At 39.7% G+C, this 24,035-nt stretch overlaps 1 protein-coding gene and 1 non-coding gene across 8 annotated transcripts in view; both read left to right on the top strand.

Moving 5' to 3' along the window:
* The first annotated feature begins 3,032 nt into the window (after positions 1 to 3,032).
* MAP3K4 (mitogen-activated protein kinase kinase kinase 4) overlaps positions 3,033 to 24,035 on the top strand; it is a 102,554-nt gene continuing 81,551 nt past the window's right edge. For 6 of the 7 annotated variants that reach the window (XM_036886682.2, XM_036886680.2, XM_036886681.2 and 3 more), the window contains exon 1: positions 3,033 to 3,300. In XM_036886682.2, coding sequence (XP_036742577.2) covers positions 3,170 to 3,300 — 131 coding nt within the window. In that variant the 5' untranslated portion in view covers positions 3,033 to 3,169. Of the gene's footprint in view, positions 3,301 to 3,356; positions 3,817 to 24,035 lie in introns of those variants that run through there. The other variant, XM_057489061.1, reaches the window with a different exon arrangement.
* LOC118913105 (small nucleolar RNA SNORA18) lies at positions 12,490 to 12,619 on the top strand. The gene has a single exon (XR_005025084.2). It is a non-coding gene; the product is annotated as a small nucleolar RNA SNORA18 (small nucleolar RNA).

The raw sequence follows: 24,035 nt of genomic DNA, 5'->3' as shown, positions 1-24,035 counted from the left end.
GGAATCTGGGGACTGGAGCGGCTAGGGGCTGGAGGCCTGGGCCTGGGCAACAGCCCCTGCATTTAAATTGAAAATTTAGTACCAGTTAAGTTAGGTTTCTACACATGATTCATTACATGATTAGTTGAATGTAAATTTGTTTGGTTCCTTCTGAAAGAGACAGTCCCCTGATGCTGGCTTACATTTGCCCAGTGTTTTTGTGGCTTGGGTGCATTTGTGTGCATGTCAACTGCTTTAACATCAGTTAGCTGGAACACCAACATCAAAGAATATATGATACAGTGTTGTTTAGAGAAGAGGGATTTGATTATATAACATTTAAAACTTTGAATATGACTTCCAAAGAAGGGTTTTGGCTTGGAAAAGTAAAGGAAAATTAAGACTAGAACTAGAATTACAGAAAGCTGGGAAATATTTTGCTGAGCTTTCTTCATATGGTGAAAGTGAACCAGTAAATGACTTTAATATATATATATATATATTATACACATTTGTAAGACAAAAACCTGCTCATCCCTTTTGAAGAAGTATTTTAAAATTATCATTTAAATGGATGCCAATTCTTAGCCTGCTAGAAAACTTGCATCTCTTTCCTGCCCTAGTGAGAGGGCTTCACCAGGTCTGCATGGACCTCCTGAGGTCCTCCTCTGCAAGGACACCCACATAGCTTAGACCCGAGGGGCCTGGCCAGGTGGAATGCAAGATGTGATGGAACAGGAACTCCTTTTGCACATTCCTCGGAGCAGGACCAACTAAGAAGCATTTGAAGAACTCAGACTTTTTAATGTACTTCATTTGGACAGCAGTAAGATGTCAGTAAAATGAATTAGGTAAGAGAGTGACATTTTTGGATGGAGATTCTGAAAGATTTCATGACTACAGGGTGAGAACAGATTGGGCTGGTAGCAAGCACACAGGCAGAAGCAGGGTGACCAGCAGCAGCCGGTGCAGTGAGCTGGGTGAGCTATGATGGTGGTCTGTACTAGAGAGCATGGAGGCAAGCGAAAGAATTTCAGTGGGGTGGTAGAATTAGAAAGGATTAAGGAACCTTTATCAGGGGGCTGAGGGAGTGGTTGGTCAGTTCTGAGTGGGTAAAGGGCACGGCAGTTCACCAAGTCAGAGAATATAGGCGAGGAGCAGGTTTTTAGGTTGGTGGGTAAGAGGGGAATAAATTCAGATCTTGACACTTGGAATGCTGAATTGCTGAAATGAAGTGGCATCGAATAGGAGAACACAAATAACGAAGTGTTGATGCATAACCCAAAAGTAACTTGAGTAAAGAAAAAATTCACTGTATTTAAATAGAATATTTAGTACTAGTTAACTGAGGTTTCCACACGAGCTGCCTTATATGATTAGTTAGAGGTAAATTTGGCTCATGCTAAAATAGTACTCAAGCAGAAATTAAAACAACAAATTATACATCTTACAAATGCTGGTCTGTATATCAAATATAACAGATTTACAAGCATGGAAACCTGAGGAGAGGCCCCAGGCTTAGACAATCCTCAGGTATCATTGGTGAACCAAGACTTACACAAAATATTAAAATACTTGAACATGAATTAGTGAGAAAATTAAGTGAAGAAAATTTTCTTTTGAAATACTTGTATGGCCATATCATTTAACTTTATCCTGATTAGTCTAGGTAAAATAGCATTCTGCTCTCAAACCCCCTGACTTTTCTCCATAGCAGTGATGGAGTGGCTGATGTGCTATATATTAACTTGTTTGTTTTTCTTGTTTTCTCTCTCTTTCCCGTACTTAACTAGGATGTTAGCATTAGGAGAAAGGCTTGGTGTGTTTTGCTCACTGCTATATCACTCAGCATCTAGGAAGTTCCTGGCACATAGTATTGAGTAAATATCTGTTGAATGTTGTTGAATGAATAAAATGTCAGTTCCGCAATTCAGCACTATCAGGCCCTACATATCATACAGATTGTCATGATAAAAACAGACTGAAGCATTCTTAAAACTACGGACATTTATGTATTGTACTTGAGTGCAATATAGCTAACTTCACAACTGACCTAAAAATAGAGTATTTAAAATCTTCTGGTTCACCTAGTTTTCTTACCAACATTTATTAAACATGTTTATTGTGCATATTCAAGCCCAGCTGAATGAGGTTTTAAAAACTAGCACGTTTGAATGAATAGAAATGTACTTAATTTTAAATGATGCTATTTTTTAATTAACTCTGGACTTCATCTCATGGGAAATTTTATAAATATTTATAACTTAAAACTGTGGAGCGTCAAGTCCTCCCTAAGAGTACATGCCGCAGTGGAATTTCAGCAGCATTTCTGTGACTCTGAATCTTTAGAACTTTTTTCCTTCTGTGTAGGAGCACTCTAGCCTGAGTTTCTGGAAAATGAAATAACCGTCCTTGTAATACTGAGGTTAGGTTAGATCAGTGTGTGTGCTTTTCTGCCCTGTTGATAGGAGGGCTACTTTAATGGCTAGCATTTCCGGAGACTGTGCGTGGCCCCCCAAAATCCGAGTTTGACGTGTGCGCTGAAGACTGAGCTTTGCCTCAGAATGCAGCCCAAGTGCCCAGGACGCACAGGTCCTCAAAGGTCCACGCCCGCGTGTGCCTCACAGCGAACCCTACTTTTGGGCATGGCATCACCTCTGGCGGCGATCCACTTGCTAAAGTTTACAAAGCACTTACAAGTCGTGAACCGCCGCCGGACCGAGGCCGCGCAGCCCCTCCCGGGGCCCTTCGTGCACACCCCCCGCCGACCCCCGGGCCGCGGGCGTGCACAGCCCACCGCACACCCCCGCGAGAGAAACCGGCGGCGGTGGCGGCCCCGGAACCTGGGGCGAACTGCCGCGACCCAGCGCGTCTCCCCCGCCGCCGCCTGGGGCGCTTGCGCCGCCGGCCCGGGGCCGCTCCCTCGGACCCGTGCTCGCCGGCCTTCCCAGCCCGTCGGTGGCAGCCCCCTCCGCTGTCTCCGCCGCCGCCCGCGGAGGCTTGTCCCTCGCCGCTCGCCGTAGCCCGGCGCTGGCCGGTCGCCGTTCCCAAGATGGCCGCGGCGCGAGCCGCCCCTGCGGCGGGCTAGGGGCGGAGGCGGGGCCGAGCCGCTCCCGCACCCCGGGGCTCCGGGCCCCGGCTCCAGGCTGCGGCGACCGCCCGACGCGGCCATGCTGGGCCCCGCGCACGGATGAGGGAAGCCGCTCCCGCCGCCGCGCCGGTTCCTCCGCCCGCCTTGGCCGTCCCGCCCGCCGCCGCCATGGAGGGGCCGCCGCCGCCGCCGGAACCCGAGCCCGACCCCGAGCGCCGCCGGGCGGCGAGGTGAGTGGCGCGCTCGCTGCCGGCCCGGCGCGGAAGGCGGGTCTCGGGCCGACCTCGGTCGGAGGCGAGGGGCGTGGGGGCGCCGACTGCCCGTCGGGCGGTGAGGCGGCATCCCGGCCTCGGGCTGGGCCGGAGGGGCGCGGTGCAGCCCCACGGCCGAGGGGCGGCGGCCGCGGCTGCGGGGGTACCCCTGCCCGCGCGCCCAGCCTGCTGGCCCGCGCTGCCGCTTCTGCCCCTCCGCGCCGGGGGCGCAGTGGGGCGCGCGGGGTCCCCACTGCGGTGCGACCTCTGAAACAGAGGCCGCACTTAAATTGCTCTCATCGTTACTAGAGGAGAATGGGATCTTCCCACCGCCCCTACCCCTGTAAAGAAGTAGGCGCTCGTGAAGCAGAGACGCGCTGGCAGATTCTCCCTCGTTCTTCTCCTGCCCTCCTTTGCTGCACCCCCCCTACCCGCCATCCCTGGGCCTGCTGTCTCTCCTCCGAGAAGCTGCACTGTGTCTCTGCAAAGCGGCAGGTTGGTTTCTCTTTCCGATGGCCCTTAACCGGCCTACAGTAGTAGCGTTGTGCAGATTGTTGCGCACACGTGCACATAAAGTAAGACTGATTTGTCTAAAAGTTTGCTACCGCATGAAGCTCTTACGATGGAACTTTGGTACCCAACGCATTTGTTGCATTTTGTTCCTTAGGAACTCAATTAATTTGATGGCCTTTTCTTCTTTGGGGGATCAACCCCCACCATAACTGTGAGAATTTTTTTCTTACATGCCTGTTTGTATGTTCAAATGTCCTCTTACCCCTGTCCTTTGCATCCAAGAGTAGACTTGCAAACTGCTGCCCCCTGTCCCTTATAATGAAAATACGTGCACCGCTCCTCTTGAATCTGTCTTGCTCTGTGGTTCCAGGAATAAGACAATTAAGTGTCCTCTTTATTTTTACTGCTTAAAAAAATTTCAGACAAATTCTCTAACTGCAGTTAGAACTGTACACAGGACCCATATTCTTGCTTTCATGACCCAGTTGTCCCATACCTATTTATTTTTATAAGCTCTGAAAAAAGTCTTCATTTTCCTTGATGTTGAGATACTTACAACTTCTCTAAATAATGGTACATGGTGTAATGAGAATTCATTTTGTTCCTTTTGAATACATCTAACATTTTTAGAAGTTTTGTCTGAAAGTTTATAAATTTATTGGTAGATTCAGTCTTTCAGCATTTTGACTCAAGTTATGCTTTAAAAATAGTAAACTGAACACTTAATGCTTAAAATGTGCTGTTTACTACTGTTAGCCCGTTTAGTCCTTAACAACAGCTCTGTGAGGTTGGTCCTATTATTCTGTCTCTTACAGATGGGGAAACTAAGGCACAGTGGTTAAGTATATTGTCCACAGTTTCACAGCAAGTAGTGAACTCAGGTTTGCAAGCCCTTAAACACATGAAGAGGAGGTGTGATTTCATTGTCTAAATGGGCAGATCAGAAATTATAATTCTGTATAACTACACTTTGGAAAAAAATGGATTAGGTAAAAGTAAAAAAGGGCAGAGAGAAATGGAAATGTGCTGTAAAAACGACTCTACCTCCAATGATAAAAAGAAACATTGATTTTTCAGCCAGATTTCTGTGTCTTTGTCATAATAAAAATAGGTCAGGATAATGGGCTTCATCCAACTTTAAGTGAACCAGAACAAGAAGAGCTTAGAAATATTTTTCTTAGCAACATTGCACTTAATTTTACAATAAACCTGTAAAACATTATTTGACAAAGCTGTAGTTTTCTGTGTAATACACCCTCATTGTCAACACCACCTACCTCTTCAATATACAAAGCTGACCTCTGACAAACTTACTGTAGATCATTAGCAAAAGATGCTTCACGGGTTCTACAGTTGTCTATTTAAATTTCTTTTGTTTATATTTTTAACTTTTTAAAGAAGCTCAACATGCACATTCAGTGTGTGCTAGATACCACATTCTAACACATTGGAGATTTGTAGTGTGATTTGTGCTACCAGGTTAACTGGTTTGGGGACAGACCGGAACAGCTCTCTCTGCCATCTTTGCTCATGCACTTTCTGTCAATGTGTCATTGATTAGGAAGGCTGTTCTAAGGCACAGGTCTTCTGTGGAGTGCAGGCCCACACATGTTTGTCAGTGCAGCACCGCGGCAGGTGCCAGCCCGGCCCATCTGCTGGGTGCATGCTGCTGGGACAGTTACGCAATGAGCAAGAAACACAAAACAGGCTGAGAGGTGATAGTACTCCATTATGGTTTTACTGCTAATTGTCAGTTGCGGATACTGCTTGTCCTTATTTTTGATAAAGCATTCATGGTAGGGATATCAGTTGTTACTGTTAGTGATTAAGCTTAGAAATAAACATTCCTTGTAATTTCTTTTTCCAGCATCTTGGCCAGTTGTAGGATGATTCTGAGATTGTAATGAGCTTTTAAAACTAATTTGGAATAATTTACTTTTGTGATTTCTTGAATATGCACTTAAAAAAATACAGAACTTGGATATTAAGGCTGAAGTAAAACTGTTCCTATCTACTGTAACCTTTCCTTTAAAATAGTGATATTAAAACTAGCCTCATTACTCACTTACTGTCCTTACAAAGTATATGTTACATGAACCTAAAAGTAGCTTTCTTTTTAACCAATGACTTTAGCTACTATTCACTTTCTGTAATACTCACTTCCTTGTAAATTCGCTTGAAAAAATGGGTTTCACTACTGAAGAAGTACTTGGGTATCCTGTCACTCCCAGGTGAGTTGATCGTTCTGTCAACTTGAATGTCCCCTTTGAGTGGGACTTCATACTTTTTCATACTTTCTCAGTCTTGACATTGGATGTCACTGTTGTCCCTAGTGAAGTCCACCTTAGGGCGCAGCTGCAGACTGCCAGACCAGCCTCGGTGGTGGGCGTGGCTTGAGGCCATAACAACAGTAGACCCCGTGGGTTGGGTGGGGGAGCTTTAGGCAGAGACGCAGTGACCTTGCAGCTGCAGTAACAAAGGGCTTCAGCCATGGCAGAGACTACCCTGTGTTCTGAAATGGGGACAGCTAGTCTCTCAAGAAGAATTTTGTGGTTTCCTTTAATTGTCCTATTGTTAGAAGTTGCTTCTCCTTCCTTCACGTGTGTTCCCTTGGTGTCTTGTAAATCTTGTTCTGAGCTCTACCTGAAGTAGGGTGATAGGAAGTCTTCACTGCTTCCTGGATACATTTGCCTTAATAACTTCCTGTTACTTAATAATTCCTCATTCCTCCATGATTATCTTTTTACTCATAGCATTCTGTTGTCTCAGCCTTCTCATTTGACCAGGCGGGATGTATTCTTTTTAAAGCACTTTCATCTTGCTAGTCAGGCCGTTGGCAATAGTTTCTTTAAAGAGAAAATAGGAGGAAGTCAGAAAGGGAGTTTGGCGGATGGCTGCTGTGGATCTTGATAGGCCAGCATTCCTCTGGCAGGAAAGGTAAGCAAGGTCTAGGCACTGCACGTCACCCCACTCAGCTTGGTCTACACCTGGTTGGGTCAGTGTGCCCTCTTGGCTGTGGAAAGCCAAAGCGTAATTAAGAGATTGACAGGTGAGCATGGCATAGGCAAGAGAAATTAGCTGAATGATCTTAGTGACGAAGTTACCAGACCAGGGAGGCTGGCCAGCATCCCTATGAGGTGTACTGTCTGCTTCTAGCATGGAAGGCCTGCGGCTTAGCCTTACTCCATTCCCTAGACTTCCCACAGGCTGTCCCCCACCTCCTGCCCCCACCACTAACTTTCCCGGGTTGGTTGGGTTATAGTGTGTTTGTTTTTAATCTTCAGTCTTGCTTTAATTAGATTATGACAGACCTTGCTTTTCTTGCTTTACTCTGTGATATATTGTACCCTGTCTCTTAAAGACATTTGTTTAAAAAACCCTCAGTGGGAGATTTTTACTAGTGGTAAGTCTCAGAGGATCACCTAACTGCCTCCACCCTCCCCATAATCCACCCCCCACAAAGAATCCTTTGGCATAGTTTCTGAAAAAAGGTGTGGTAAAGATGCCAGTGGTTGGTGCTTTCATAAAATGCTTTTTTTGAGTCTTGTGAGTATTGTGTTCAAAAAAGGTCATGATGGTATGTGGTTCTTCTGGATTTAAGTCATAAAATTAAATTTAAAAAATTCAGAACCACATTAGAATTCCGTGTGGCTATTAAAAACCATGTTTTCAAGGAATATTCAGACATTAAAAAATGCTCATGATACAAGTTCTTCTAGATAAGAGGGACCTGAGCGTCTATGTCTAAAAAAATTCTTAAGTATTTCTGATGTTGTATACTCACACTGTGTTCAGTGAGAAAAGCAGATAATGAAACAGTGTTTGTGGAAGATGGTAAGCAAAACTTGAGGTGGCTTCTCAGGTCATGTGTGTTTCTGCACCAGTTGCGTCTGGCCTCCCTTTGTCCTTCCGCTCCCCCGTTCTCGTCTCTCTGCTGATGCCAGCTCCGTGGTCCAGACTGGAACTGCTCTCTTGTTCCACATTCCTGGCTATCGGGGTAGGCAGTTGACCCAAGCCAGGCCTTTAGGGTTCTCTGCTGGGATTTTTCAAATTGAAGCTGGAGGAGAAATATGCTCTTTGTATTACCTAAATGATGTACTGTGGAGTCCTGAGCCTAGAACTGGTCCCCTGAAGCTGTAGTCACAGGCTCATAGAGAAGTGAATTGATCTCAGAGAATGGTGTTAACCCCACAGAAAAGCAGAGACACTTTGCCCAGTGTCATTTCCTTTTATGCTAGATTCATCCCCATTTTTCTCCTGTTTTGATATGTAGTTAATAAATTCTCTATTTTTAAACTATTATTTATTTGAGTTGGACTTTGTAAAATCCAACAGTCGGTGTGATCCCATTGAAAAAAAAAAAGGTGTATATGTGCATAGAAAAAAAGATTGAAAGGCTACATAATGACACTTTCCCTAAAAGATTTTACAACGAACATGTTACGTGTTTTTATTTTTCCCTAAAAAGCTAATTATAGAGCCCAGATTCTTAACTAGCACATTTATAATTTTAAGTCTCCTTTGAATTGTTGCTAGAATTGAAATTGATGAGATTCCATTTTATATAAAGAGAATATTGTTGCCAAATTTTAAATGAAATGTTCTTTTAAAAATTTATTTCCAATACATGAACTATCCGACTATACTGAGTAGGTGTTCTTTAATTATTTAGTTCATCCTGGGTAAGAGAGTAGGTAGATTGAAACAACATTAGCAGTAAGGAAGCAGACAAAGGGCTTGCTTTATAATGGTAATTTACATGTATAGAACTGTAATTTATAATCTGTAACTGTATTCTCAACAAGTACGTTATTCTAAAATCTTTCCCTTGTTTCAGAGGCATATTCCAAACTGCTGTATTTTAAAAGGAATATTATTCCTCTGGAAAGTAGGTGTGTTAGTTACATTCTTCTATTTCACATAGACCTCAGACTCATGTAGTAGAGTAAAATTTGCCTTTATATAGTTATTCTCTAACAGAATAGGCAAAAGGAAAATTTATTTTTGACCTATACAAATATTCATTTGTCATATTTTGCAGACATCAGTAGAAGGACTAGTCTCACTGATCATACAGATGCCAAATACTCATAAAGGATCAGGGAAGGAAGGCTGTTGTGGATGTATTAGGTGTTCTGTCCGAAGCATTTCACTTCATAAGTGAATTTCATTTCAGTATAATTTCAGAAGAAATAAACTTGTGGAGAAAAGTGGACACTAAACTTCAAAGCTGATCAGATTTGATGTTTTCAGTGGAAACTTTTTTTGCATGTGAGCAGGCTATTTGAGGATACTAGCTGTACAATATCCTGAAAAGGACTTACTAGAAGACAGCTAGTTTAGAGATGTAAAATTAATAGAAATCATCAACCTTTTTAGTCTTTCAGTGGAAGTATTTTGGAAGAAAATTTAATACAGGTGTTATTTTTATTGTACCATTGACAATCCTAAAGTCTTTATTTAGGAAAATAAAAATGTGTGTATAACTTGGGTTTCGTTAGTTCTCATTCAGATGAGGAGTTAAGCACTTGCTAATGCAAGTCTTATGAGTGGTAGGGCTCTTAACGTTACTTTAGTCCAACTTCCCAACCATTGCTTATAGAATTACAAAAGTTAGAGTAGAAGGGAATTTGGAGATCATCTGGGCCATGCTCTTCATTTCAGAGATGAGAAAACTAGCCCAGAGAGGCTGCATCTTCCCCAAAGTTAAACTTGGCATCCCAGGTCCAGGCTGTTTGCTTTTTACTTATGACACGCTGTGCTCCCAGGTTAGGGTCCACAGCTGAAGGTATGCTTCAGCCATCTGACTACCTGGCCCAGCGTCAGCGCAGGCCCACATGACCAGTTACTTAGCAACTGTGGAATACTGTATTTCTGAGTTAATTAGACTCTGCAGGATAGATTAGTGATGAAATATTTGGTTTCACAAAAAATCAGTGCAAAAATACCTCTGACATCTCTGTCAAACTCATTGTATACTTTCCCCACCATGGAACTTTATTTCAAGCTCACAGAATAATGAGGAGACAGTGCACAAACCTTTATAGATATGTTGTTCTTTTCTGTGTTCAGCTTAGATTAAACAGGCAGTAAGGCTGAATTTCTGTTTGGTGGTAGTGATATTGAAACTCCTGCTGGGACCATGACCCGTGGTAAGAAATAGTGTGCATAACCTGTATAACTGAAGTAAAAATTTATGAAATAATGTTTGACCTTGTAATACAGTCTGATAATTCCTGTTCTGTTCTCTTAAAAAAGCTGTTCATTATGATCCATTAAATTGATTTTATTACTCACAAATGTGTTGTGACCCTCACTTTGAAAAACATGACCAGTCAGAAGTGGGAAAAGGCACTCTTGTGCTCGTCCCTTGAGAGTGAGTGAGGAGAACATGCCCAGTACCCACTAACTGGCAGTTTTGAAGAAGCTGAGCAAGGTTGGGATCCCTTGAGAATAACATTAATTCCTGAAGGCCAGAATAAGAATACATCTCATCCTTGTCTCTCAAGATTGTTCTCTTAGTTACTTATCAGAACACAAGAATTGTAACAGGATTTAGGATTAATTTTAGAGTAAAATTGGGGTTGGAATATATGAGTACCTTAGGTGAGTTATTCGTTTTTCTCTAAAACACTGATCTGTATTTAAATTTTTTCAAAAATAGTGTGGCCCTCAGGAAGGAAAGAAGCACGTTGCCCCTGCCATGCGTGCACACAGTGGTGGGCAGTGCGCAGAGAGAGGACAGGGGTGGGCAGTGTGCCGAGTGAGGACAACGGTGGGCAGTGCGCGGAGAGAGGACAGTGGTGGGCAGTGCGCCGATTGAGGACAGCGGTGGGCAGTGCGCGGAGAGAGGACAGCAGTGGATATATTGATTGATTAGGGCTTAGGTTTTGGTGTTAGACAGGCTTTGTATCTTACCTCTTGTTTACTAGCTGTCTGATTTTGAGGAAGTTATTTAACCATTCTCCCACTGAGTTTTCCTCATTTGAAAAACAGAAATAATAATAGCACCTACTTTCTAGGTTGTTACTAAAATTCAATGAAATAGTGGCCTTTTATGTGAAGTGTTCAGTATTAGCAGTCATTGTTGTGTATCTCTTTTCTTCCTTTTAAAGTGATAAAGGGGGAAGTCCATCATAAGTAATTTTTTTTTAAAGCCATCAAATATATTTTGAGGCTAGATATTTTCTAAAAAAGCTGCAGTAGTCTGCATTATCCAAGAATCTTTTTTTTCTGTGTCTGCAGAAATCATAGAAAGGAGAAAAAGGTTTTGGGACCTGGCTTTTCCAAATTCCCTTTTTTGCTTCAGCTGTGATTTATTTTGCATGTTATTCCTAGAGGTGTTTGGAAGCACAGCTCAGTTTCTTTTCTTTTTTTTGGAAGTTCTTTTTAGTTTTTTATTTAACTTGATGTGTCTTTACTACTTAGATTAATACTGTTTTCATTTTTTTAAGTGGTATAGGCTATACTTAAGAGTAGTACTTTCCAGATTGATCTATTTGCTGCTTCAGAAAAGCCAATGAAACTTGTTCAGTTGATAAAACTAAATTAGGAACCTCTCAGACAATAAAAGCAACACATGTCTATTGTCGAAAAATCTGAAGAATTTGAAAAGTTTAAAGAAACTAACTGGTCAGAATCTTACCGTCTGAAAATTGTTACTGTTAACACTTTAGCATATTTCATTCCTGGGCTTTATCTGTGTGTGTGTGTGCGTGAGAGAGAGAGAGAAACATGTTGAGATATGTATTTTTTTCTCCATAGAGCTTACCTTTAGAAGCTATCATATGAGTCCTTTCCCATGTGCAGTGTCCCATGTTTAATGACAGTCTCCCACTTGATGTACATGCCATAATGTAGCTAATTGTTTTTGAGTTATTTTATAACATATATGTTTCCACTTAATAACTTGATAGAAATCTTTATGTAAACTTTTCAGGTTTTCAGATTATTTCCTTAAAATAGATTACTACATCGTGAAGACAGTTTTTTATGACTCTTGAGACACATTGCCACATTTCTTTTTAGAAGTGTGTTACACAAGTGTGAAAAGACAAGATACACTGGATAATTTCAGTTAGAAAAGCACAGTCTACTAAATTGTTACGAATTATAGATAGCTTAAGAGAAAAGAGAAAAAGGTTCCTAATATAGCCAGGAAATAAAACCTAAGACAGCAGCAGTCTTCCAACAAAGCCTACAGTTATCCTTTGTCAGTTCATTCAGTCCTGCGTAGTTCTTGTTCTGCTTGATGTTCAGTTTAGCAGTCTCCTGAATCCATCTTCTTGACTAGAGTTCTAGAAATCCTGACTCAGTACACTGGTGTTGTTTCAACATGCCATCAGAAACCTGTACCCAAAAGTACCTGGCAGAGTCCTTTTCCTTGGGCTCTGAGACAACCATTTTTGTTGAAGACTGGCCCTCTGGCCTGGAGCTGATGGCAGATGCTTCCAGGGAAGGAGCAGAGTCAAACAAAAACCTGTCTATAAGTGATGGAAAACTTAAAGTGACCCCGGCTAATTATATATTTTACTGTAAAATTAATTTATAATTTTCAAAAGTGAAAGATCCATAAAGATTCATTAAAGATTAAGGCAACCGATGAGAAAATTTGCTGGTTTCTGTGAGACACAAAATAAGATAAAAGTCAATCCAGTTGAGGTCTAGCCCAACAGGACTTTTTCTATAAACCTACAGCATTGGAAATGCCTCAAAGAGTGTCTGTGTGGTCTGTTTTTCTCACAGAAATGTGTGTTAGATCTTTGGGAAACACTACACGACAGGTCGGCTACACCTATGAGAACCACTGGGTTAGAGGATCCTAGCTTTGAAATTAAGGAAGTTGCGACCAAGTGATCATATAAAAAACATAACTGAACTATAATAGAAAATATTTTTTTAATATTAGGTATTTGCATATCCCAGTGATCTGTACTATTCCTAGGGTTTGACAGTTTAGGAATGAGTATGATTTGAGGTTAACCCATGGTTAGAGGGTGTCTGAAATTGAGAACCAGGTGGATCCTACTCTGACCCTAAATGTGGCCCCAAGGTAAATGCTTGAAGAAATTGGATCCCAGAGATTACAATGGGGAGTTTTTGAAGTATGTCTATATTCAAGTGGTGATCATAGAAGCTCAGCTAAAAGAATGTTGGACTGAATGATAATGACAACTGTGGACTGAACAAAAGCTGATTTTAAAAGGACTGTCATGAAGATCATGACTCAGACCTGGGAGGAGCTAAGGGTATTGGCAGTGGAAGGAATCACAACATGAAATTCCTTAGATCAAAATTTATTGACTTAAAATAATTTTGCCTGTGTTACACATAATTTTTAAAAAGTTTACTCTTAAAAAAATGTCAATCCAAAGATTTTTTAGACAAAATTTTTGTTTAATGATTAAGTCTGTTGTTAAGAAATTTTTTTAATTAAGAAAATGGAAAACTTACGATCTTTATAGAGAGAAAAGATCTTCAGATATAACATAACAGTCCTGATGTAGTATACTAAGAATATGTAAAAAATATCAAATAAAGAGATTCTATAAAGTCCGCAATAGGTGCTAAACATCTGTGTACATTAATGAAACTCCATAGGTGGTAAGTGATGTGAATCTTGAGTTGAGAACCATTGGCTTAGAGGATCCTAGCTTTAAAATAAGGAAGTTGCGACCAAGTGATCATATAAAAAACATAACTGAACTATGCCTAAGAACCCTGTGCTGTTGTTGAATATTGAGGAAAATGGCTCAAGCACTCTGATAATGGAAGCATGTCATGGACAGTGAGGGCATTAACAGTTCTCTGGGAGCTTCTATACAGCAGAATGTCTCTTAAATATTTATAACATCTTACCCAGGCAGATTTAACCTAGGAATGCTAAGCATATAACACATCAAATAAACCTAATTATTTCTAGTATCTCTCCTTTTACAAAGTGGGAAATCTCAAGGACAGTGTTAGGTGTAAAAGCTATCATTTAGGATATGATTTTGGGAAGGCAAAATATCAAAAGTTGTCAGGAGATTTGGACCCTTTAATTAAGATAGTACTTTTACGTATTCTCCACTGATGTTTTCTGTTGTCTCTGGGGTATTAATATACTACCAGGTTGGGCTGGGGGTGAAGTCTCTATAGTTCTAAGGGAAATCATTTCAGAGCAGAAGGGAAGAACCAAGTTAAGTGTCCACATAATATACAGAAAGGGTCTTGTTAATTTGATGTCTTCAAATTAAATAATTTAAATTACACTTGAAAAAAAAAGATAGAATCATGGATTACCAAGAAAAAATACTTTGATATCTATTTAACCAAAGCGACAGTTAAGATTTTAAAAGTAAGAATAGTGGGTAACATGATTGCAAAGAAGCTCTCCTATATGAGAACTTCCATTTTCTTAAATAATCAAGGATGTAATATTCAGGCTATTGCAGTGTGGAAAATATCCATTAATGGAGAATATCTCAAAGAGGAGAGAAAAAACTTGTTTTATGAAACATGGGAATCATGGAAGAAGATAGAGATGGTTTTATCTCATAATATACAAGGATATGGTGGCCTTAGGGTTAACAATTTCTTGGAACACAAAAAGTTGGGGGTATTTATACTCATTGCTCTTTTCCAGAAACATAGTGTTCAGATAAAATTCAACAGTTTTCTCAAGTAATGCGTGTCCTTTATAAAATTGAGTATCTTCATTTTCAGTAAATAGTTTGAGGTTATTTGTTTAGCTGTAAATATCTGGACATAATCCATACAGACTCTGAAAATCTATAAACAGTTTCTTTTTAAAAAGTTGCTTTGGTTCTTATTTTGGTGCCTTTACTCTTGAATAAACTCCATTTCTTATGAAGTATCTGTCTTATACTCATTTAACTTCTTGAAATTGAGCTTTTAGAGAGTGATATTTCATCAAATATAAGATGCCATTGATGGTAAGGTGCACTGCCAGTATAGGCATCACTAAGGAAATACATGTGCACACACAGAGGAAGCTGCTGGCTTTCACATAATCCTGGTAAATTCACGAGGAGTACAAAGAAAATGGGATAGGGTAGAAAGAAAGCAGGTTGTAGTGATTTTTTAATTACATAATATTTGGCATAATCTCAGTCTTACCAGTAGGGACTTCTGTTGGGTAGCAACTGCTTACTGACTCCCACTGAGTGTTTTCTTAAGTTTTTATTCCAGGGAGCTATTTGTGATCTTAATTAATTTGGCTAGCCTTTTGTTGGATTTTTAGGGTGTTTCCATTTCTTCTGCTTTTACAAATATCAATGTATGGGCATTCTTCTTAGCTTAATCTTTGTTTTCTTAGAATAAAATCCTGGAAATGTGCTTGCTCTATCAAAGAGTATGCACACTGAGTTGACCCTTGAACAGTGTGGGGGTTTGGGTTGTTGACCCCTCCCACAGTGTTGCTTTTGACTCCCCAAAAACTTGACTACTAGTAGCCCGCAAACCGTTGACACTGTTGCTTAGGCACTTCATTGGTGTGTAATTCTACAAGTGCTTGTAGGGAGAGTGGATAAATGAAGAGAACACCGGAGAGAAGCATGAGAGCAAGGGCAGCAGGAGTTAGAGATGACAGCGGGGGAGCAGGTGGGTAGAAACCCGCTCCTTTGCTCACACTCCCTCCTGCTGTCCTGATATCCTTTCCCCTGGAGGGAAAGCTGTGGGAAGAATTTTAAAGTTAAGTGCTTTTAAGGAAAGTTTCTTTGGCAGCATAAATCAAATTGACTCTTTTAATGAGAGGTTCCCAAACAACCATGAAGTTATCAGCCTACAGTTAATTGATAAATTACAGTGTGGTGAGTTTTTTCTATAAAGTTAAAACTTAGTTAAATTGTATGTTTTTGGAGATTACAGTGGCAGTCAATATTGTATATTTTCCATATCTTTGCTTGGCAAAATAAAATGGTGGCAGTCCTGTATTGGTTGCTTTCAGCCCCCAAGCCCCATCATACTTAATTTTGGATATATGCCTTGATCTGAAATAAATGATTTAGAAAATAAGTACTTGATTACACTCATTTATCTGAAGAAGTCAGAAGTAAGTTGGGGAAGTAAGAATACTTCTGGAAACATCAGAGACATTTGCCATGAAGTTTCAACTCCAGAACTGAGCTTTTATTTTGTAAAAGAAGCCCTTAGAATTTTACTTGAATCTTTGACTATCTAGGTGTTGTTTAACAGAATACCAAAAGGAGTATGTGTGTGTTAAGGAGTGATTTCTAAAAAGGGAGAGTCATTAGCCTAATTGTGTGAATGAAATTTAAAAACTCAAACCTTTCCTGTAGTGACTAGTAGCAAATAGTAGTCGCTGCTTCCTCCCATCTTACCCATTAGAGTTTCCTGTCCTGTTTATTTCCCTTGCAGACTCAATTACAAATTGAGTGCCTACCATGTGTCAGGCAGTGCTAGCCAAGGACGTGGGGCTCCAGTGGTGGACAGAATAGACATAGGCTCTCCTAAGTGACCAGGTCCTCTTGGGCTTCTGTTAGGTTCAGGGACCTTTCCCAGTTGGAGATCCTTCATTCATCTGCCCTTTTCTCTGTTTTCTGTTGGAGTCATTTCAAAGACACTTACCTTGTGAGTATTCCCATGCTCCCCCAGGCAGGTAATACTTTTTTTATATGTAAGGATAATAGAGAACATGCCTTGCCATCAAGGAATTTATAATCTAATTAAGGAGAAGAGATAAGGTAATGGTAACTTTGTAATTCATAGTCTGGTTCAGAAATAGTCATAAATTTACATCTGTCATCTGCCTGCATGCCATCATCAAGTGGTTTAACATGTTTTATGTAACAGTTACAATGAACTTGTAAAATAGATGTGCGTTTTTCTGATGAGGAAAATGAGGCTTTAAGAGATGTATTATTAGTTCAGAGTACTTGGAGCCTGGACTCATCCGTATTTGTTACAGTTCAGAATCTATAGTTTTCTATTTTATATGCTATTTTCTTAGGCATACGTGTGAAAAGATGTGGTGAAGGACTTAAATAATAGTTTATTATAGCAATAAGAGGTATCACAGGAAGAGGAATTGCCAAGCAAATCACATAGGTATGGGAAGCGGTCTCTCTAGGCTGAGGTGAGCATGATGAATTATCTGCCTGTATTGTGAGCACTTGCCATGTTGGTAAAAATATTAAAATCTTTTTTTCAATGGCTCCATCATATCCATTTTTATGGTTATAACATAAACTGTTTCGGTTGTTACCAATTTCTTACTGTTCTAGGTAGCACTGCAGTGAACCTCTCAGTATACTTCTGTCTGCACTTCTGGCTGCTCTTGTAAAATCATTTCCTAATTTAGAATTCAAAAGAAGTTTTAAGAAATGAAATCTATTAATAGTTAAAATTTTCCTTCTAGAAAGTTTGTATAAATGTACGTATAGGCCATAAATAGTGCTCTATGCTCTTTCTAGCTTTGAGTGTTACAAAAAGTCTTTGGTAATTTTATAGGCCAGAAAGGGTTATCTGTTTTTAAATTTGAGTATCTGTTTACTGACATAGGGGGAACTGTTTCCATGTTTTATTGCTGTTTACATTTATTTTGTGAATTCTCCTTTTTATATTCTTTGCTTATTTTCTCGTTGGTATCTTAGGTATTTTCTTGCCAGGTTTAATGAGTCTTCTATAAGTATATATATATATATATATATATATAAGTATATATATATATATATATAAGGATGATATTTTATCTCCAGTTTAACTTTTAATATGGCTTGGTTAAATTTTTTTCTCATTTTGAAGTTTAAACGTTCACATAGTTGAATCTATTCATTTAAATTTTCTTCAATTTATTTAAAGCTAGATAGAAAGTCTAACACATGAAATGAAGGGAAAATAATTTCTCCCGTTCTATAGGTTGCCTTTTTTACTTTCTTGGTAGTGTCCTTTGAGGCACAAAAGTTTTAATTTTGATCAAGTGTAATTTATCTGTTTTTTTCTTTTGTTCATTCTTTTGAGTCATATATCTAAGAATCCATTGCCCAGTCTGAAGTCCTATAGCTTTACCTTTGTTTTCTCCTAAGAGTTTTATACTTTCAGCTCGTACATTGTCTCTTATCCATTTAAGTTAATTTTTGTATATGGTGTCAGTCATGGATCCAACTTCATTCTTCTGCATGTAGCTGTCTGGTTATCCAGCACCATTTGTTGAAAATACTTATGTTTTCCCATTAAGTGGTTTTGGCACACTTGTTGAGAATAAGTTGACCACAGACATGGGTTTATTATATATGGACTCTCAGTTCTGTTGCATTGTAGTAATTAGAAGAAACAGTAAATTGAGAAGGTGAGTTTTTCAACTTTATTCTTTTCCAGGATTGTTTTGGATGCCTTTATCTTTTAACTCCATCTATCCCTGTTCCTAGAATAGTGTGTAGCCCATAGTAACTTCAGTAAGTATTTATTTAAGGGATGGTTTAAAGCAACTAATTCAGCTTCAATTTGAGTGGTAAATTGTTATCTCTAAAAATAATTTTCCAACTGCAGCATTTTTTCAGTAATTTGTAAAATACCTCATACTTTTTGTCTCTGTTAATAAAAGTTTGTTTTATTAGGAGTATGTTGCTTTATTAAAGGTCCTGTATACATTGAAAAAAGAATTAAAGATGAGGAAAAGAAATAGACAGACATATTAGTGATTAATCAACATGATATTAAGGTATAAAGAAATGTTTAGGCTCAGTATATAAGTTACTCTTGTAGAAGGGGGTATGTTTGTATAATTAAATATGAGCTTTCAGAAATTGTGTGGCTTTTTGACTTAATTTCTTAATATATTAGAATTTTTGTTTGGATGATCCTGGCCAAGTCAGAAAAATTTAGTTGCATTTTGTTTCTATTAATGACTCTCTTTAGCTGTAGAGATTAGAGTAATAGAATTACTCATAGTTTTTCTGATAAGCACACGAAGAACTACCAAAAACGGTATGTGTTGTTTGATCTTCCAGTACCATCTATAGTTGTTTTGCTGTATTTGGATATTTAAGTGGTATTAGCTTTGTTTGTTAAGTATTAAGTTTTAGATCTTTCATATTCCGCTTTACAAATTAAGTCCGCAAAGAATTTTTCTGTAATTGAGAAAAAAATCGTATGAAAATTATAGAAAGAGAACTTAAGTTGCTATAAAATAAATTGGCTAGATTTGGCTATTTGTTGTATGTAAACATTCAACCTCTAAAATGAGATAGTTTGCCTTTTAATATAATTTGTCTTCATTTTAAACAAAATTTTCCCTCTCTTGTTTCCTGAAGAACTGCTTTATGATCCTAATTTAAAATACTTTGTTACTTTATAGGGTTAGTCACTGAAAGTCAAGTGTTGCTTTTCATATATATATGATGAAGTAGATAGTTTGTCATTTCATTGTAACACCAAAAAAATCCACAGAGCAAGTTTTGAGATAAAAAGTTATACTACATTTTAGTGGTATACAATAAGCTATTACTGTGCTATTTTGAATAAACTTAAATATAGGACATGAGACAATAGGCCTTGATTGTTGTTCGTGAGACAAGGGAAGCAAATAAGGTGAGCCCTGTAATTACCCTGGTTTTCTGTCTGGAAGCCTGTTCCAGACTGCGGTGCAGGCAGGGGGATCCCAGGCAAAACAGAGTGATCTTTCTGAATTGAGGAGGCTGACTGGTGTTCAGGGAGGCTGAGGCACTCAGATGTTGAGGCTGCTTTCTGGAGAGGAATGAATGATGTAGAAAGAGAGCTCCAGAAATCTACATAAGGCCAATCCAGTCTTTGAATACAAGATGCCTTTGCATGGGGCAGAAATGCCACAAGGTTATTAAGCAAAGAGCCCTTGGGGTGCCGTGAGCCAGATAGTTCCCAGAGCTCACGTGTGGCTGGGAGCATGAGTTCCCATTGGTCAAAGTGGAAAGTCTTGTGTGAATCACTTGGAACATGCTATAAAGATGTGGAAGGTTCACATCTTAGTAGTTGGGGTTAAACTGTCTTTGAGCAAAAGCATGTCTGGAATCACCCCAACGAGGTTGCATTTAATTATATATCTTGAGACATTTCTTTTCTGAAACTGTGCTTGGTGTTTATATTTGGAATACACAGGATTTTTGGGCCCCACTTTTCCAGTAAATTTCACATTGGCCTTATGTATTCAACCACAGTTACCAATTATGTTTTCCTTACTGACGAAACTATAAAATTAAAAACAGGAGCTTTTATATTTTTCTTAAAATTTTTAGACCCATTTAAATTTTTCCTAGTTCACATAGTTTTTAATTAGAAGAATGTTATATTTTTCATGAGGCAAACTTTGTGTATGAATCTTTAATCACATCTTTGATGTTGGTAGTATGTTACTCCTCAGAGGTTAGTGTGCTATTTGTAAGGATTTCATAATTTGTAAAGGCATTGTTTCTCCCAAGTGAACAATTCTTCTCCTCTGTTGGCTCCTGAACGGTGAATTGGTCTTGCTTGTTGGAATACTGTCCACAGAATAGCTGTGTAGGTTGATTTCAAGGTCGAATAGTTGAGAAGGCTTGTGTGTGAAAGTTAAAGCCGTATTAGAAAATTGTATGCATTTGTACGCCTGGCCGCTAGTGTAGGGTGATGTGGTCAGTACTTAGAAAGACAGGGTCGCTCATGTGCCTCCGCTCCAGGCTGCAGCGCTTTGGTAGGCGGAACGGCCCTCTGGCGCTGGTGATGGCTGCTCCTGGGGCTGCTGTTGGTCCTGGTGGCCTTTCAGTTTCTCAAGTGAGCCGTGCCCTCTTCTGTGTCAGCCGCTCTTTCCCTCCCTCTTCCTGTCAGTGGCCTGCAGAGCTTGGGTCTCAGTTTCAGTGTTCCTTGTTTAGAGAAGTCTTTTTTGTTACCATCATCCCAGTTCTGGAGGCTACGTCCTGTCTGCCGGTATCCTTTGTAGTCTCCCTTCTTAGCATAATTCAGAACCACACTTTAAAGATTTGTGTGGGTACTTAAGGGCTAAATATCTAGTTCTTTCTATAGACTGAAAGCTCCAGGAGGGCAGGAATGGTGGCTGTCTGCTCAGTAATGTGTTTTTCTTCACCTCCCAGCACAGCGCTTGTCCAGTAGGGCTGTTGTCGAGTGATTGACAGTTGTTGTCCTGGAGGAGCTAAGAGTGTAGTTGACACACATGCACACACAATCAAATATGAGACAGTTAGTGTAGGCTTTCAACTGTAAATAAAAACAAATCGCTAGAATAAAGACCCAAGAAACAAAAATCCAAAAGTGAATAAAAGAACTTACGTTTAAAAATTTTATGTCTTCTATCTCATTGCTTACACAAAATTTTATTCTCAATGAAGAAAGTTAATTGTTAATTCCAAATTAATGTTCTGTAATTTAAAAGGCCTGCTGTCCCACTAGGGAGTAGTTTTATGCTCTTTAAGACATAAGCACACTCAGGTTTACATGAAATGAATGGAAGCAGCAGCCTGATCTGGGGGGTGCTCTGTTAGAGGAACAGTAAATTGGCGGTCCAGGGAAGAGGGAGTATGATTCTTACCTGTGGTGGGGAAGGTAAGGAGCTACCTAAAGGAGAGAGGTTTTGAGTTAGATCTCTTATTTGATATGCAGAAATACATAGGCCAAGCACAATCCTCACGTTTTTCCTCGTTTAAATTGTAGCCAAGTTATGGACCCATAGGCCTGAATTTAGACTTAGTATCATACCCAGGCTAAGACCTTTGTTTACAGGTGAGGAAATTCAGATTTAAGAGTGGTTAAAAGGCTTCAGCCAAGATGTGAGCCCCAAAGCTGATGAAGAACTAGATTCTGAACTGTCTTTTCTGTAGCTGGGAGGGACCTCCTTCCGTAACTGGAGTAATCCTCTGTGCCTGAGAGGGCAGACACCTCAGTGACCTTGGAGCTGGTGGCGGGCTGCAGGGGCAGGCGCTGGAGTCAGACCAGGGCTCCTGTTTGGACCCAGACGCTTGTTCCAGCTTAGCAGACAAGGTTCCTTTGCAGCTCTTTTTCCTGTTTTGTAGCATAGGGATTGTGATAGTACCTGTGGGGATGGTTGGAAAGATTTAAGTGGGATAACATTGGTAGAGTGCCTAATTGAGTACCTAATATGTAATAGGTATTTAATAATGAGTACTTTTCATAATCAGTGAGATTTTCTGGGCAAAGAATTCTTTCCTAAAATGACTCCATAAGACTCTGGCAAGGGTAAAATAAAATTGTATATGATACTTAGCATACTGCCTGGCAAATGGTCTGTATTCAGTATCTAATAGGAGCAACTGTACTGTTACAATGAAAATTGTTCACTGCTGTGTATTATACAATATATATATATACACTTAGTACATACAGTATTTATTGTATAACAGTTATACAGCTGATTAAAAACATAAAGAGAGATCTGATGCATATCCCAATTTGGAAGTCTGTTTTAAATGGTATGTCCTCACCTACCAATTTAAAATGTTTTTACAACCACAATCATCAGTTACATTGATAGAGAATTGCTTAATTTAAAAAAAAATTTTTGTTTTGGTATCATTAATCTACAATTACATGAGGAACATTATGTTTACTAGACTCCCCCCTTCACCAAGTCCCCCCCACATACCCCATTAGTCACTGTCCATCAGTGTACTAAGATGCTGTAGAGTCACTACTTGTCTTCTCTGTGTTGCACAGCCCTCCCCGTGCCCCCCCATTATACATGCTAATCGTAAGGCCCCCTTTATTCTCCCCCCTCCTTCTCCCTCCCTTCCCACCCATCCTCCCCAGTCCCTTTCCCTTTGATAACTGTTAGTCCTTTCTTGGGTTCTGTGATTCTGCTGCTGTTTTGTTCCTTCAGTTTTTCCTTTGTTCTTATATTCCACATATGAGTGAAATCATTTGGTACTTGTCTTTCTCTGCCTGGCTTATTTCACTGAGCATAATACCCTCTAGCTCCATCCATGTTGTTGCAAATGGTAGGATTTGTTTTCTTCTTATGGCTGAATAATATTCCATTGTGTATATGTACCACATCTTCTGTATCCATTTATCTACTGATGGACACTTAGGTTGCTTCCATTTCTTGGCTATTGTAAATAGTGCTGCAATAAACATAGGAGTGCATCTGCCTTTTTCAAACTGGAGTGCTGCATTCTTAGGGTAAATTCCTAGAAATGGGATTCCTGGGTCAAATGGTATTTCCATTTTGAGCTTTTTGAGGAATCTCCATACTGCTTTCCACAATGGTTAAACTAATTTACATTCCCACCAGCAGCGTAGGAGGGTTCCCCTTTCTCCACAACCTCGCCAACATTTGTTGTTGTTTGTCTTTTGGATGTTGGCCATCCTTAGTGGTGTGTTTTTGCAGCACTATTTACAATAGCCAAGAAATGGAAGCAACCTAAGTGTCCATCAGTAGATAAATGGATACAGAAGATGTGGTACATATACACAATGGAATATTATTCAGCCATAATAATCCTTGGCTCCAGTAACAAGAAAAGCACATTAGGGGAAAATAAATGAAATCTGAATAAAGTACAAAATAAAAGTACTTGTTACCAGGATAACACATTACATTTGGTTACCTTGTTTCCTTAGCTGCCACTTAGTTGTTACAGTTTCTCAGACTTTGTTTTTGATGACGTAACAGTTTTAAGGAATACCAATCAGGTTTTTTGTAGACTGTTCCTCAATTTGGGCTTGTCTGGAGGTTTTATCATGGTTTGGCTGGGTCACATTTTTGGGAGGATGACCACAGAGCTGCAGTGCCTGTCTCACCACAGCAGGTGCAGGTGCTCTCGACGTGACCTACTGCTGATGATGTGAACCTTGCCCACCTGGTTGGCAGCTGTTAGGGTGTTTGTCAGATTTCTCCACTATACAGTTACTGTTTTCTCTGCCATTCCATACTTTATTCTTTGGAAGAACTAAGTACCAAAGTGCAGCCCACATTTAAGTGGTGTCAAGTTAAACATGCCACCTCCTTGAGAGGGGAGTATCTAAATGAATTATTTGAATTTTTTTTTTCTGTATGAGATTTGTTTCTTCATTCATTTATTTACTTATTTAGTAACTATTCATATCAGTATGGATTCATGGGTTCATAGTTATAATCCAATATTGTGTCTTTATTTTGTTACTCAGATTGTTCCAGTTTAGGCCACTGGGAACTCTGCTCCTGTGTCCTTCTAACATACTCTCATTGGTTTGGTTTTTGAGCACTTCCTCACTTGATG

This window comes from Manis pentadactyla, chromosome 12, assembly GCF_030020395.1.
Source record: "Manis pentadactyla isolate mManPen7 chromosome 12, mManPen7.hap1, whole genome shotgun sequence".
Classification (NCBI taxonomy): domain Eukaryota; kingdom Metazoa; phylum Chordata; class Mammalia; order Pholidota; family Manidae; genus Manis; species Manis pentadactyla.
Note: the sequence above shows the minus strand (reverse complement) of the source record. Positions and strands in the feature narration are given on the sequence as shown.